The sequence below is a fragment of the Antechinus flavipes genome, chromosome 4 (genome assembly GCF_016432865.1).
Source record: "Antechinus flavipes isolate AdamAnt ecotype Samford, QLD, Australia chromosome 4, AdamAnt_v2, whole genome shotgun sequence".
Classification (NCBI taxonomy): domain Eukaryota; kingdom Metazoa; phylum Chordata; class Mammalia; order Dasyuromorphia; family Dasyuridae; genus Antechinus; species Antechinus flavipes.
Window position 1 is genome coordinate 177,880,112 of NC_067401.1, and position 14,673 is coordinate 177,894,784.

Below are 14,673 nucleotides of genomic sequence, written 5' to 3' on the forward strand. Positions count from 1 at the left end.
TATCCCAAATGGGGTCTTTGGGTTTGTCAAACACTAGATTATTAAAGTTATTGATTATTTTGTCTTGTGAACCTAACCTATTCCATTGATCAAGTAGTCTATTTCTTAGCCAATACCAAATGGTTTTGGTGACCTCTGTTTTATAATCTAGTTTTAGATCAGGTACAGCGAAGTCACCTTCATTGATTTTTTTTCATTGGTTCCCTTGAAAGTCTTGACTTTTGTTTTTTCCGGATGAACTTTGTTGTTATTTTTTCTAAGTCATTAAAATATTTTTTTGGAGTCTGATTGGTATAGCACTAAATAAATAGATTAGTTTAGGTGGTATTGTCATCTTTATTATATTAGCTCGACCTATCTAAGAGCACTTAATATTTTTCCAGTTGGTTAGATCTGACTTTATTTGTGAGGAAAGTATTTTGTAGTTTTGCTCATATAGTTCCTGACTTTCCCTTGGCAAATAGATGCCCAAATATCTTATACTATCGGCACTTACCTTAAATGGAATTTCTCTTTGTAACTCTATAACTGTTGGATGTTGTTAGTAATATGTAATAATGCTGATGCTTTATGTGGGTTTATTTTGTATCGTGCAACTTTACTAAAGTTGTGGATTATTTCTAATAGCTTTTTAGTAGAATCATTGGAGTTCTCTAAGTATACTATCATATCATCTGCAAAGAGTGATAATTTGGTTATCTCATTACCTACTCTAATTCCTTTAATCTCTTTCTCAATTCTTATTGCCAAGCTAGCTTTTTCTAATACAATATTGAATAGTAATGGTGATAGTGGGTGATAGTGATTTCACTCCTGATCTTACTGGGAATGGTTCCTGTTTATCCCCATTACATATGATGCTTACTGATGGTTTTAAATAGATGCTACTGATTATTTTAAGGAAAAGTCCATTTATTCCTATACTTTCTAATGTTTTTAGTAGGAATGGATGTTGGATTTTATCAAATGCTTTTTTTGCATCTATTGAGATGATCATATGGTTTTTGTTAATTTGGTTATTGATACAATCAGTTATGCTAATAGTTTTCCTAATATTGAACCAGCCCTGCATTCCTGGTATAATTCCTTCTTGATCATGGTGTATTATCCTGGGGATGATTTCCTGTAATCTTTTTGCTGATATTTTATTTAAGATTTTTGCATCGATATTCATTAGGGAGATTGGTCTATAATTTTCTTTCTCTGTTTTCAACCTGCCTGGTTTAGTTATCAGTACCATGTCTGTGTCATAAAAAGAATTTGGTAGGACACTTTCAATTCCTATTTTTTCAAATAGTTTATATAGCATTGGAGTTAATTGTTCTTCAGATGTTTCATAGAATTCACATGTAAAGCCATCTGGTCCTAGGGATTTTTTCTTAGGGAGTTGATTAATAACTTGTTCTATTTATTTTTCTAAAATGGGAGTATTTAACCAATTTACTTCTTCCTCTGTTAATCTGGGCAAGTTATGTTTTTGAAAATATTCATTCATTTCATTTAAGTTATCAAATTTATTGTCATAAAGTTGGGCAAAGTAACTCCTAATTATTGCTCTAATTTCCTATTCGTTAGTGGAAAATTCTCCCTTTTCATTTTTAAGACTAACAATTTGATTTTCCTTTTTCCTTTTTCTAATCACATTTACCAAGGGTTTATTTTGTTGGTTTTTCCATAGAACCAATTCTTACTTTTTTCAATAGTTTTTTTACTTTCAATTTTATTAATCTCTCCTTTTATTTTTAGAATTTCAAGTTTGGCGTTTGACTAGGGGTTTTTAAATCGTTCATTTTCTAGCTTTTTTAGTTGCAAGCCCAATTCATTGATCTTCTCTTTCTCAATTTTATACAAGTAGGCCTCTAGAGATATAAAATTTCCCCTAATTACCACTTTGGCTGCATCCCACAAATTTTAGTATGATGTCTCATTATTGTCATTTTATTGGGTGAAATTATTGTGTCTATGGTTTGCTGTTTCACCCAATCATTCTTTAGGATGAGATTATTTAGTTTCCAATTATTTTTTAATCTATTTTCCCCTGGCTTTTTATTGAATGTAATTTTCAATGCATTGTGATCTGAAAAGGATGCATTTACTACTTCTGCCTTTCTGCATTTGAATTTGAAGTTTTTATGTCCTAATATATGGTCAATTTTTGTATAGATTCCATAAACTGCTGAGAAGAAAGTATACTTCTTTCTATCTACATTCATTTTTCTCCAAAGAGATATCACATCTAACTTTTCTAGTATTCTATTTACCTCTTTGACTTCTTTCTTATTTATTTTGTGGTTTGATTTATCTAATTCTGAGAGTGCAAGGTTGAGATTTCCCACAATTATAATTTTGCTGTCTATTTCTTCTCGCAGCTCTCTTAACTTCTTTAAAAATTTAGATGCTACAGCACTTGGTGCATATATGTTTAATATTGATATTGTTTCATTATGTATACTACCCTTTAGCAAGATACAGTGCCGTTCCTTACCTCTTTTAATTAGATCAATTTTTGTTTTTGCTTAATCTGAGATCAGCATGGCTACCCTTGCTTTTTTGACTTCACCTGAAGCATAGTAGATTCTGCTCCAGCCTTTTACCGTTACTCTGTATGTATCACCTTGCTTTACTCATTTTGACAAAAAAGAAAACAAAACAACAACAACAACAAAAACAAATATGGTCTGCTTTTTGGGCAGTATGGTATTACCAAGCTTCTTCTACAGACAATAGGAAGTAACAATGAAGCAGCAGTGGAACAGCATTGGCACAGTGGTTGTGCTCTGAGAGCTTGCTGAGTCATTCCAGGTGCTGGGTGGGTGTCACCAGATCCCAAGAGACTCCAGCTTTTGGGGTTATAGCCTTTACCCCCTGCGTTTATAGCTTCTCTGCTGATCTGCCAGGTTTGCTGCCAGGGCAAAATAGTTCACAGTGTGGTAGAGTTCTCCCCACAAATTTTCTACTGGCTGAGACTGCACCTCCCCCCTCCCCTCCCTTCCGATTTGTTCAGCATTAGCTACCTTTGTGTTCTCAATGACTGCCTGAGGTCTGTGCCTAGTCTAATCATCCCTGTCCATGAGCAAAAACAGAGCTTTTCTGGCGAGTTTCAAGGATATCTTCTGTTGGTAATGTGATATACTCCCAATATTTGTGGGGTTTTTCAGTCAAACACTAATTCCGAGGCTGTTCATGAAAGAAAAATGGGCAAGGAAGAGTTTAGATAGATGCATGTGTCCTCTCCACCATCTTCGCTCCATCCCTGTACCTAAGTTTCTTATTTAGTATTCTGTCTAATTTTCATATCATCAGCCTCCAGATGCAATGATATAGATATAGAAAGATAAGTGTGTATTCTTAGTAAACATTAAAGATCTTTATTCTTCAATTTCCCACAGATTTTTAAAAATTATTTTAAAGTAGATCATATTTATTTATTTATTTTTGTCTCTAGAGAAAACCCCCAAGGCGGGGAATGTGATTTGTTTTACATCTCAGCACCATAGATTATACTTACAAAACGTCTTTGTCACAAGTCTCTGAGGTATAAGGATTGGGTAGTATACATTTTATTATCCTCATTTTACATGTGAAGGAGCTTGAGGCTTAGGAAGGGGAAAACAGAAATCAAGTGCAAAGATGTTATGCAAACTAAATTAAAAATCAAGACTCTTACCACTAAAGGACATTGCCTTTGGCATATCACATTAACATTTAATGACGTATTTATTGTTTCAGATGGTGAACTAAGTATGGATATCAGAAAATCAGTTAAAAAAAAAGAACTTCTTGAAGAATTGCACCCACTTTGCCACCTTAGTGGAGAAGTTCCCAAGGGTCTAGTGGGTGGAGAGTCTGGTGAACAAGAAAGCAGGTTAGAAAAAAAGCAGAGAAACTCTACTGGAAGAAGACAGTATAAATGTGATGAATGTGGGAAGTGTTTTGCTCAAAGTTCAGGTTTGAGTAAGCACAGAAGAATTCACACTGGAGAAAAACCTTATGAGTGTGATTCATGTGGAAAAGCCTTCATAGGGAGTTCAGCCCTTGTTATACACCAGAGAATCCACACTGGAGAAAAACCTTATGAGTGTGAAGAATGTGGAAAAGCCTTCAGTCACAGCTCAGATCTAATTAAACATCAGAGAATCCACACAGGGGAGAAACCCTATGAATGTGATAACTGTGGGAAAACTTTCAGTCAGAGCTGCAGCCTTCTTGAACATCACCGAATCCATACCGGGGAGAAACCGTATCAATGTAGTAAATGTGGAAAAGCTTTCAGGAGGAGTTCACATCTTCTCAGACATCAGAGAATCCACATTGATAATAGATTTTTTCATGGTCCTGAGCATAGGGAAGCCTGTGAAGGTAAGGAAGAGGTAGAAACAGAGTGGGGAAATATTGAAGGACAAGAACTATATAAATGTGTGGCATGTGAGAAAAATTTTACTGGAACCACAAGTTTTGTGGAACATCAGAGAATCCATGCAGGAGAAAAACCTTAGTGTAATGAGTGTGGAAGAGCTTTTAATCAGAATTTCTACCTTATTACATAACATCAAAGAAACCACAATAAACAAAGCTTTATTAGTGTAACTAGTTAATAAATACTAAAGTTAAAAGTATTTTGAAATGCCACCTCAGAGTATAATTATAGTATCAGAATTCAAAGGACCTCAGAGACCACATACTTGAACAAGAATCTCTTTTGTAAAATACCTGGCCAGTGGCCATCCAGATTTTGCTTAAAGATTTCAACCAACTACCTCCTGAGTCCACTTTTGGATAGCTCTGATTATCAGAAAATTTTCCATTTCACTAAAGCTAATATCCACTTCTTTGCACTTCGACTCATGGCTATACTTGTGGACCAAATAGAACAAGTCTTATCCCTTTTCCATGAAAAAATTTCAAATACTTAGAAAGATATATCTTCTCAGGGCTAAACCCCTAGTTCCTTCAAATAACCCTCATGAAATCATCTTCATCTTGGTTGTTCTCCTCCTGACACTCTAGCTTATCAGTGTCTTTCCCACATGGTGCCCATGACTGACCACAATATGTCAGATGTGATATAACTAAGGCTGTAGGATCACTTACTCCACTCTTATGTCTTTCTACATTTAGCCTAAGGTTATGTTAGCTTTTATTACATTGTCTTGTTGAACTTGAAACTTGTCATATCTTCCATATTTTTTTATGTGAACTAGCAATGCTTTCCCCATCTTATACTTGTGAAAGTGATTTTTGAACCCAAGTGTAAGACTTTACATTTACTCCACCTGTGCTTTATCTGATTAGAATTGGCCAAATATAAAATCTTTCAGAATGTGTTAGGATCCTAATTTTTCCATCAATGTCTTAGCAATGCCTCCCATCTTTGTTTTGTCTGTTAATCTGATTAAATCTAGAAGAGAAATTAGAGGCCATTTAGTTGAACCCTCTTTTTATAAATGAAAAAATTGACTCAGAGATGTTAAGGTTCTAAATTACACACTAATTAGCAAAACTACTATTTGAGCAGAACTTGATTCTTCTTACTAAAAATCCAGCACACTTTCTTCAAGTCACTGATACACATATTAAACAACACAGAACCAAACTCCGATTGCTGGGGCTCACCATCAGAAACTTCTTTAAGTCAATTCTTAACTTGAGGTCTTTTAAGTTGATTATTTCAGCATAATTGATTTCTTTTGTAATCCTATATATTTTATTTATACATTTAAAAAAATAGACTTCACCAGACTGCACAGGGATCTATGATACAAAAGATTAAAAAGATCTAGCTTTCTTTTCTCCATTTGTCCCAAAGAATATTGAGAATCATATGTTTTACTGTTATACAGTATTTCTCTGCTCTAGTGACTTTGTTTCCCCTTCCCCCAAAAGAAAATAAGTTCAGTCTTTTATAGTTCAGTTTTAAAAAAATAAACTTTTGTTGATAATCTTTTGTTTTTATATTGAATTGATTTCAACCATTCCCTCCCAGAAAGCCATATCTTATAATAAAGACTTTTTTTTTTTTTTAAAGAGAAGAGAAGTTTAGCCAATATGACATTGAAAAAGTCTTGTGTTTCTCATATCTCTTCTTTGGGACCAACTTTTATCATTTTCAGTTGTTTTCTTGTATTGTTGTAGTCATTATGATTGTTTTCCTGGTTTTGTTTCACTTTTCATCAGTTCTCATAAGTTTTGCCATGCTTCTCAGTATCTGTCACATTCGTCATTATTATAACTTAGAAATATTCAATTACACTCATGTATCTAACTCCTTTAGCTATTCCCAAAACAAAGGACATCTATTATGTTACCAGTTATTTATCACCATAAAAGGTGCTGCTATAAGTATTTTGGTATATGTTGGGCCTTTCTTTTTATTATTGACCTTGGCCAATATAAAACTTTACAGTAGAGTCTCTGAGTCAAAAGCTGTAAACATAGTAGCTTTTTTCACATGATTCTTAATTGCTTTCCAGAATACTTAAAAAAGTATATTCAGCTCCACCAAAAAAACTCTTTAAGGTTTTCCATATCCTCTAATCTCCATCACTGACTATTCTTATCTTTTATCATCTTTGTCATTTTCCTGGGTATGAGAGAAAGAGACTTCAGGGTTATTTTGATTTGCTTTTCGCTTACCATTAGACATTTGAGGCCATTCTTTCACATGATTGTTAATAATTTGTTGTTTTTCTCTTCTTCATATCTTTGGACCTCCAATATATTGGAGAGTGGCTCTCTGTTATATATTTGCACTAATTTGATATATATTTTTGTTATATCCATAGCCAAAATATTTGATTCAATTGTTTTCTCAGTTAACTGCTTCCCTTCTTATCCTGGTTACATTTACTTTATTTGTGAAAAAATTTCAAATGTATGCAATTTGAATCTTAAGAAAGATATATGATTTACTTCTCTTCTGATTTTTTAAAAGTAGATCTTTCATATTCAAGTCACCTAAGTATTTTTATCTTTTTGTGGTATATGATGTATTTTATTGGTGTAAACCCAATATCTGCCACTACTTCTAGTTTTTCCAGTAATTATTATCAAATAGGAAATTCTTTCCTAAGTAATTTATGTTTTCAAGTTTTATGAACACTACATTATTGAGTTCAATTATTTCTGATTCTTCCATGTATCATCTATTTCATTGATCTAATTTTCTTAACAGTACAAAATACTTTTGATAAATTCTCCTTTGTGACATAGATTGCTGTTTGAAAGTGCTATTCTTCCCTTATTTCAAATATATCTCTTCATTTCCCTTAATGTTCTAGATCTTTGATTCCTCTAAATGATTTTATTGTTGTTATTATTTTGTCTAGCTCTATAAAGTATCCGGGTGCTAGACTGATTTACTGTGAGCACTGAGTCCGTAAATTACTACTATAGCATTGTCTTGAGTACTTCAATGTTCTTCTAATTAATTTGAGTTCTGTATTTCTTTAAGTAGCATTTTACACTTGTATCTTTGGAGATACTACATTACTTTATACATTATAGATTCACTTCATGACGTTTTGTAGTTATTTTAAATGGTACTTTGCCTTTCTGTTATTACTTCCTAGTTTTTATTATTGTAATATGGAAATACCATTGGTTTTTGTAGGTTTATATTGCAACCTGCATTTTAACTGAAGGGGTCCATTGTCTTTTCTTTGCTGATTCCTTATGGCATCAAAAAATAGGGATAGTTACATCTTTTCGTTGCCTGTGTTTATTTCTTTAATTTCTTTCTCTTGTGTTATTACTACTAGCATTTTTGGAATTCTGTCAAATAGCAAAAAGAAAAGATATCCTTCCTTTACTCCTGTATTTTTAGAAAAGCTTCTAGTGTTTCTCATTGCATATAAAATGCATTTTAGGTTTCAGATAGTTTTAAAATACATTTAAAATCCTATGTGTGGTGTTCTTCTTTTTTCTAATATATGATGGTTCTCTCTGGGTGCAGGTTTCTCAGGGGAGGTTTTCTGGAGGCAGCCTTAGTTTCAGTTCAGGTCAAAGTAATAATCACTTCAAATGCAGTCAGCTGATAAAATCCAAACGTTTATTTTCTCCTTCCAAGTCTTATCTCTTTCCCTGGACCTGGTTAACTTTCTTAGAGGCCTCTCTCCCTCCTTGGTTCCAAGAACTCTTGCAGCTTGTCTTTTGTTGCCTCCAGCTCCCTCTGAATCTTGGTTCTCAATCTCCAACTGACGCTCCCCTCTCAATCTTTTCAATTTACTGACTGACTGAAGCTCTTCTTATATATGATCTCTTAAAGGTGTGAACCAAAGGTTGACTCATCCTCTGAGAGAGTGGGATTGTGGGTTTCTGACTTGTGAATATCCAGAACTTGTGAGCTAATATGTGAACTCTCACAGATGTTAACTTAAACATTGTTTCTATCAACTCTAATGACTTAACACTTTGTAAGGATTTGCTCTAATGTGTGAACCAATGAGCATTGTTTCTGTCAATTCCATTGTGTTAACACTAGGATTCTAACACCTATGCATGTTCTTTGTAGGATTTTTAGCACAAATGATTGTTGAACTTTGTAAAAAGCTTTTTCTGTCTTTATTGATATAAACATGGTTTGTTTTAATGAAGACATACCGACTCTTTGTAATCACTACTTCCTTTTCTAAATGTTCATTTGCAATTTAGTAATGTGGCCTATTCTTAACAAAAAGTCAGGTTCACTGATGTATAGGTTATATTCTCTTTACTTTTTTTGAAAATCAGAATATTTCCCCTTCTTTAGTTTTGTGGTACCTCTTCCATTTTGCCTGGTTTTTTATACTTCACTGACAATAGTACAGTAGTCACAGCTGCTACTTTAAATATCTCAGGATATAGTTCATCTGGTCTGGTGACTGTAATACATTCCTGCTTGTCTTGGGTATTAATTTTCTATTAACCATTTTTGTATCATCTAGTCCAAATATTATTCTACATGATAGGGAAAATAAATACATTCTACATGATAGAGAATTAAGTGCAGAATAAGAATTGAATAACTATGGTAATAATCTTTGGTAAGAAGACACTTCATTCCTATATAAACTCAATGCTTAATTTGCTAAACTTTATACCAGCAAACATTTCAATTCTTGCAAGAAAACTTTTCAAAACTTCCTCATAATTAAAGTCTCATATCCCCATTTATTGTCATATGTTTAATATTTGATCTCATACAAATTCAATGGTCTTTTTTGTTTTTAATTTCCAAATTCTCTCCCTTCCTCCATTCTCTACCCTAACAATTAAAAAAAAATCCAGAAAGTACAATACCTCTTATATATATGAACTCATGCAAAACATTAGCTATATTTGTAGGATAAGGGTGCATGCAAAGTCAATAAAAAGAAAGAAAGGAAAATATATATATATATACTTCATCTAGAGCTCTGAGTCCATCAGTTCTGTACCTTAAGGTGGTGAGCTTTTTCATCATGAGTTTTTAGAATTCTGGGTGGTTATGTTCATCAGAATTACTGAGTCTTTCATAGTTTATTATATTTACAATATTGTTATTTTTATGTAGATTTTTCTGGTTCTGCTCACTTCACTTTGTATCAGTTCATATATATCTTCCCAGATTTCCATATACTGTTTCTTACGACAGAAAACTTCATTTTTAAAAAGTATTGATTGGGCTAGATATTACTGGTAAGCACTGTTACACTGTCTGTAATAGTTCATAACTTAATTTTCTTCTGCTTGCTTTTATCACTGCTTCTTGCATTACATACAGGGAAATATTAATTCTATTCCCATAAAGGGCTCTTCATTTGAGATTATAGCTGCCAGAAAGTAAGATGCATCAACAGATCAACAATCATTTAATACAAACATTACAAATAGTTATAGCCTTTTGCATGGCTGTACTCTTTGGGCCTTCCATTTAGGTCTGATCCCAAATCCTTTATGGTATAACAACATCTCTTTTTGTAACAATAGCAAAAAATTTATCAATAAGTGATCTTCTTATTTTTTCTTTATGATTATTAGTTTTTATAGCTCTTGTTTTGTTTACTCCAAAGGTGAATTCTTATTTTTAGTCAAATATAAATATGTGTGTGTGTGTATGTGTGTGTGTGTGTGTGTGTGTGTGTGTGTGTGTATGGGACCTGCTTAATGCAAAATCATGTAGTAGACATTGAACAAAAGAAATCAAAACTACATTGCCTACCTTTAATGAATTGCCCTTAATGAGCTTATTAGATTTTTATGCATGAAACTTTCTTAAGGAAACAAAAATGAATATGTTTTGATACAATATGAGCTAATTATATAATAGCAATGCTATTTGATAGCACTTGGCCCACATTAATAGTAATAATATAACTCACCTATCTAGTAGATTCTTTATGAGTTTACAAACACTTTTCTCCCAACAGCTCTGTGTCATAAGTAAAATTCTAAAAAAGTAGACTGAAGCACAATCTCTCCAAGCAAGATAATAGTTTGTGAGCAGGGTCATGAACTCTGTAGTAAATTAGGTCAGTGCCTGCCTCAGTTAAGTCAAAGACCGCAGGGAGAATGACACTTCCCTTCTATAGTTTTGAGGGACTATGGAACAAAAAATGGAATTTCTTAGGTAGGAAACAACTTGTAATTGCTTACAAGAGTTCAGCATTATGAATGGTGAAGTCAATATAATTGGTTACAGAGTTGAAACATAGGAAACATTGTGATTGGTTGTAAATTGTGAATGAGTGACTCACAATAACCCTCTTCCTTACTTTCTGTGCCTAAGAAATGTTCATTCTTTGAGTTCACTTTAAACATCAGAGATAGTGGGCAGTCTTCTTTGGAGAGCAAACCAGACATCTGTGAAGGTTAGAATGGGGGTATAAAGGTACCAGACCAGAGTCCCTAGTGTCTACTTACATTCCTCCAGTGTAGCAGATTTCCTTGAAGCAAAAATAGAACAGTTTTTAATCTAGTGATACCTAGATTTCAGGCCAGCTGAATTCCTGAAGTAAGTCCAGAGATAAAGAATTGTGACTTAGGCAGTTGTTCTTTAACTGCCTATTAATTGTAAATAGCATCAATAAAAATGATATAGAATAAATTTAATTTTCTCACTTATAAGGTAGTGCAAATATTATTAATCCCATTTTACAAATGAGGATGAGACAAGTGAGTATTGGAATCGGACTTCAAATCTAAATAATCTGATATTGATTCAGTTCAGTATACAGTTAAAATGTACTTAATGTGTGTGATGCATTATGCCCAACACTAGTATCTTTTATTCTTCTGGTTAAAATAAACTATGTGCAATGAATAATAAATAGTCCTCCTGATTGTTGTAAACAATAGAGGCATCATAATATTATATTTTCACATCTAATGATATGAATGGTTTTAAATTATACCTTTGGCTCCCAGTGGAGGACTTTTGAATGTTTTTTTAAGAATATTATCCACAGAGGCAGTACCATTTAACATCAATTTAGTTTAGAATTCCTAACTTTGAATTTCCACTGTATTGTTTACTGACCATGTGATATTAGGCTGGTCACTTTAAACCTTTATAGTCCTCATTTTTCTTATCTGTTAAATGAAAGAGGCTAGAATAGATGCTCTCTAAAGTTTGCAAGCTCTGAAGCTATAACCTTGTTTTGATGAAATCAGAGCAAAGTATTAAAAGAAGCATTCAGGAGCTTTTTGCTGGTGTTATGGCAGAGAATAGCTAACTCAGCTTTGTTTATTTGAGTTCACAAATTAGATTATTAACTCAGCTTTGTTTATTAGAGTTCACAAGTTTAATTAGGTTTTTTCTATTGACTGAAGCAGGTTTTGAAAACTTGGGCCTCTAGGTATCAGTAAAAGACATACTTTCCTTCCTCCCTCCCTTTGTTCCTTCCTTTCTTCCTTCCTTTCTCCTTTCCTTCCTCCCTCCCTCTCCTTTTTATCCCTCTTTAATTCCTTTCCCTTCTTTCTTCCTTTTTTAAATCCTCTTCCAAAGGATAATGCTTAGTTATAAAAATTTTCTTAAATTGAAGGTTATCTTCTCTAACCCTTTCATAAATAAACTTTCTAAATATTTCTTGGGGGAGTTAGGTGATGCAATGAATACAGGAAGACTCATCTTCCTGAGTTCAAATCTGGCCTCAAATACTTACTAGCTGTACGATACTGGGCAAGTAATGTAACTCTGTTTTGGTTTTCTCATCTGTAAAAAGAGCTGGAGAAACTAATGGAAAACAACCCACTTTCTTCACCAAGAAAACCCCAAGTGGAGTCACAGAGTCAGACATGCCTGAAATGACTAAATCACAATAAATATACATTGAATAAAACTTCAGGATCTTTCATGGGATAAAGGAAATAATAAGTGTTAGCATCTAGATTCAAACTAGTATTATGACATATTGCTTTATAACTTTGAGTATATTATTCTTTTGAGGTGAGAATTAAAAAATATTTCAGCTATATTTTCATCCAGTTAATCTGATAATTCTTACCATGTCATCTGCCACATATATTGTACTTTGCATTCATTCCTTGCATTCATTTTATTTTACTATTTCTTGTGCAAGTGCTTTGTCTCTATCATCATATAAATTCCTTGTGGTTATAAATCATGTCTTTTCTGTTCTCCATTTGTACTATCTAGCACAATGTTAAGAGATAGTAGCTGCTTGATAAATTTTTGTTAAAACTCATTTGGAAAGTTCAAGCTGGATGTGATCACTCAGTAAACATTTATTAAACTCCTACCATATGCCACCTATTAGGAAAGCTGAGTCTAGTAAGTCATTTGAGCTCTAAGTTCTGAAATAACATTGTGCTAAGCCAATTAGATTCTCTCTTTAAGTTTGGTATGGGAATACTCTGAAGTGGCAGATCACGGCAGATCAGCCCAAGTTAAAGTTCCCATAATAATCAGTAATGGCATCAAGTCCATGAATATTCATTATATTTTCATCCTGAGTGAGGTAGGAAGAGCCAGCTTTGAACAAAACAAAAACAAAGAGCAACAAAATTCAAACTAAACCAAAATAAAAAAGTATAAGAAAAGAAGAGTTTATTATGCAGGTAAAAACAGTATACATTAAGATGGCTTTAAATTCCCAGATTTCTTAATATAAGGATTACACATACAGTCTCTAGACATAAGAACACAATACTCTTCTAGTAGCACTTATGAATTATTTTCTCCTGGAGAAAAAATTTGAATTGTATCTCAAGTTTATTGTCAGAAATTATGTTTTTGATAATGGGACAGTGGTCTCTTGAGATCTAAGTTGTCAGAGAAAAAGACTTCATTCTTTGAACTCATTGCTCTTTGATGGACAAATGTCTACCAGCAGTCTCCTTTATAATGGTACTTCTTATACCCTTTTTTTAAGGGGGGAAAAAGGATGGAAATGAGTGACATGTAACTTAAAAAGAAGCCCAAAATAAAAATTATAATTGTTGAAACCTGTTCATTTCTTTGACACTGACTCCTAGTTCTACTTTTTTTGTTCTTTATCACTAAATCTATGATCCCAAGACCCTTTGTTCATGCTATTCCCTTTTCCTGGGATGTCCTTCTACTGTATTCCACCTCTATTTAGGGCTTCCTGTCCAATAGTCATCCTCAAGTCACAAATTCAAGCTGCTCCCTTTTATAAAATCACCTCTGATTTCCCTAGGTGAAGATACTTCCACACTGGTATAATATTTTGAAAATATACCTAATTGTTTCACCCTGTCTTTTCTACCTTAGTCTTTAAGTCAGGATAATGTTTTACATTATCCTCCAGAAAGCCTAATGCAGTAGATAATACATAATAGATTTGAAGACTTTTGTTGGGAGTAAAAAAAGACTTCCAAATCTTTACTCATTGAAATCCTGGAGCTCTTTTGTGAAGCTATAAACTATCTCACTAGCCTTGAATTTCTTATGGTCTTATTTAACTTTTCTCTTACTTAATTTTATTCATGGCTTAACTATTTTGCTAAGCTGTAAAATCCTTGATATTATCTGTGGCTTTTTTCTTTTTTAAGACCTGCTGCTTTGTTGAGTGCCTTGAACATAAAGAGGCTTAATAAATATTCCTTAAATTGAAGATAAGATCAGTGAGGAGCAAATGAAGCCATTCAGACCAAAAGAAGCTAAAATCTGTTTTTAATAGCTTTTAAAATGCCAACTCAAGCAGTTTAGAATTTAGCTCTCCAATGAGTCCTTTCTTGGTCCTAGGAAAATAGCATCTTTCCCTAGTGCAAATTTTTCTTATATTATTGAATCGCACTGCCAGTCAAACCCATGTATGTGTAGCTATGTAATTTATACATTCCCATTAAGTGGTAGCTATTATAAGTAGAATTTTTTTTTTTTTGTGACACAAAAAATTGGTGACTGGGGATTTCCCTAATAAAAGAGTTGAAGTTAAAAAATTCCCCATGTTATAACATGAATTGAAAACCTTCAACAAGTGATAGGAATTGGATAATGACTGCCTCAAAAGATATTTGAAATATTGTTTTCATAGAAGTGGTCCCAGTATTAATAAGTGTAAGTGTAAATGTGGCCTCTCAGATTAAAGAGAAGATGAAGTGTCAGTTCCTTCAATAAGCCACACGTACCACCAATTCCAATAGCCTTTATACTTTGTGGTGTTTTACAAACTCTTTGCAACTTTTAATTCTATTGACCATACCCTTCTTCCAGTTATATCTTTCTCTAGT

The 14,673-nt window shown here is 33.1% G+C and overlaps 1 protein-coding gene across 2 annotated transcripts in view; it reads left to right on the forward strand.

Moving 5' to 3' along the window:
* Nucleotides 1–14,673, forward strand: part of LOC127560749 (zinc finger protein with KRAB and SCAN domains 4-like) — a 50,396-nt gene that overhangs the window by 6,879 nt on the left and 28,844 nt on the right. The window contains exon 6 of one of the 2 annotated variants that reach the window (XM_051995584.1): nt 3,730–4,359. The exons of the other annotated variant lie outside the window; for it this stretch is intronic. Within the exon in view, the coding sequence (XP_051851544.1) occupies nt 3,730–4,359 (630 nt within the window). The remainder of the gene's footprint in view (nt 1–3,729; nt 4,360–14,673) is intronic. 2 annotated transcript variants of the gene reach the window in all.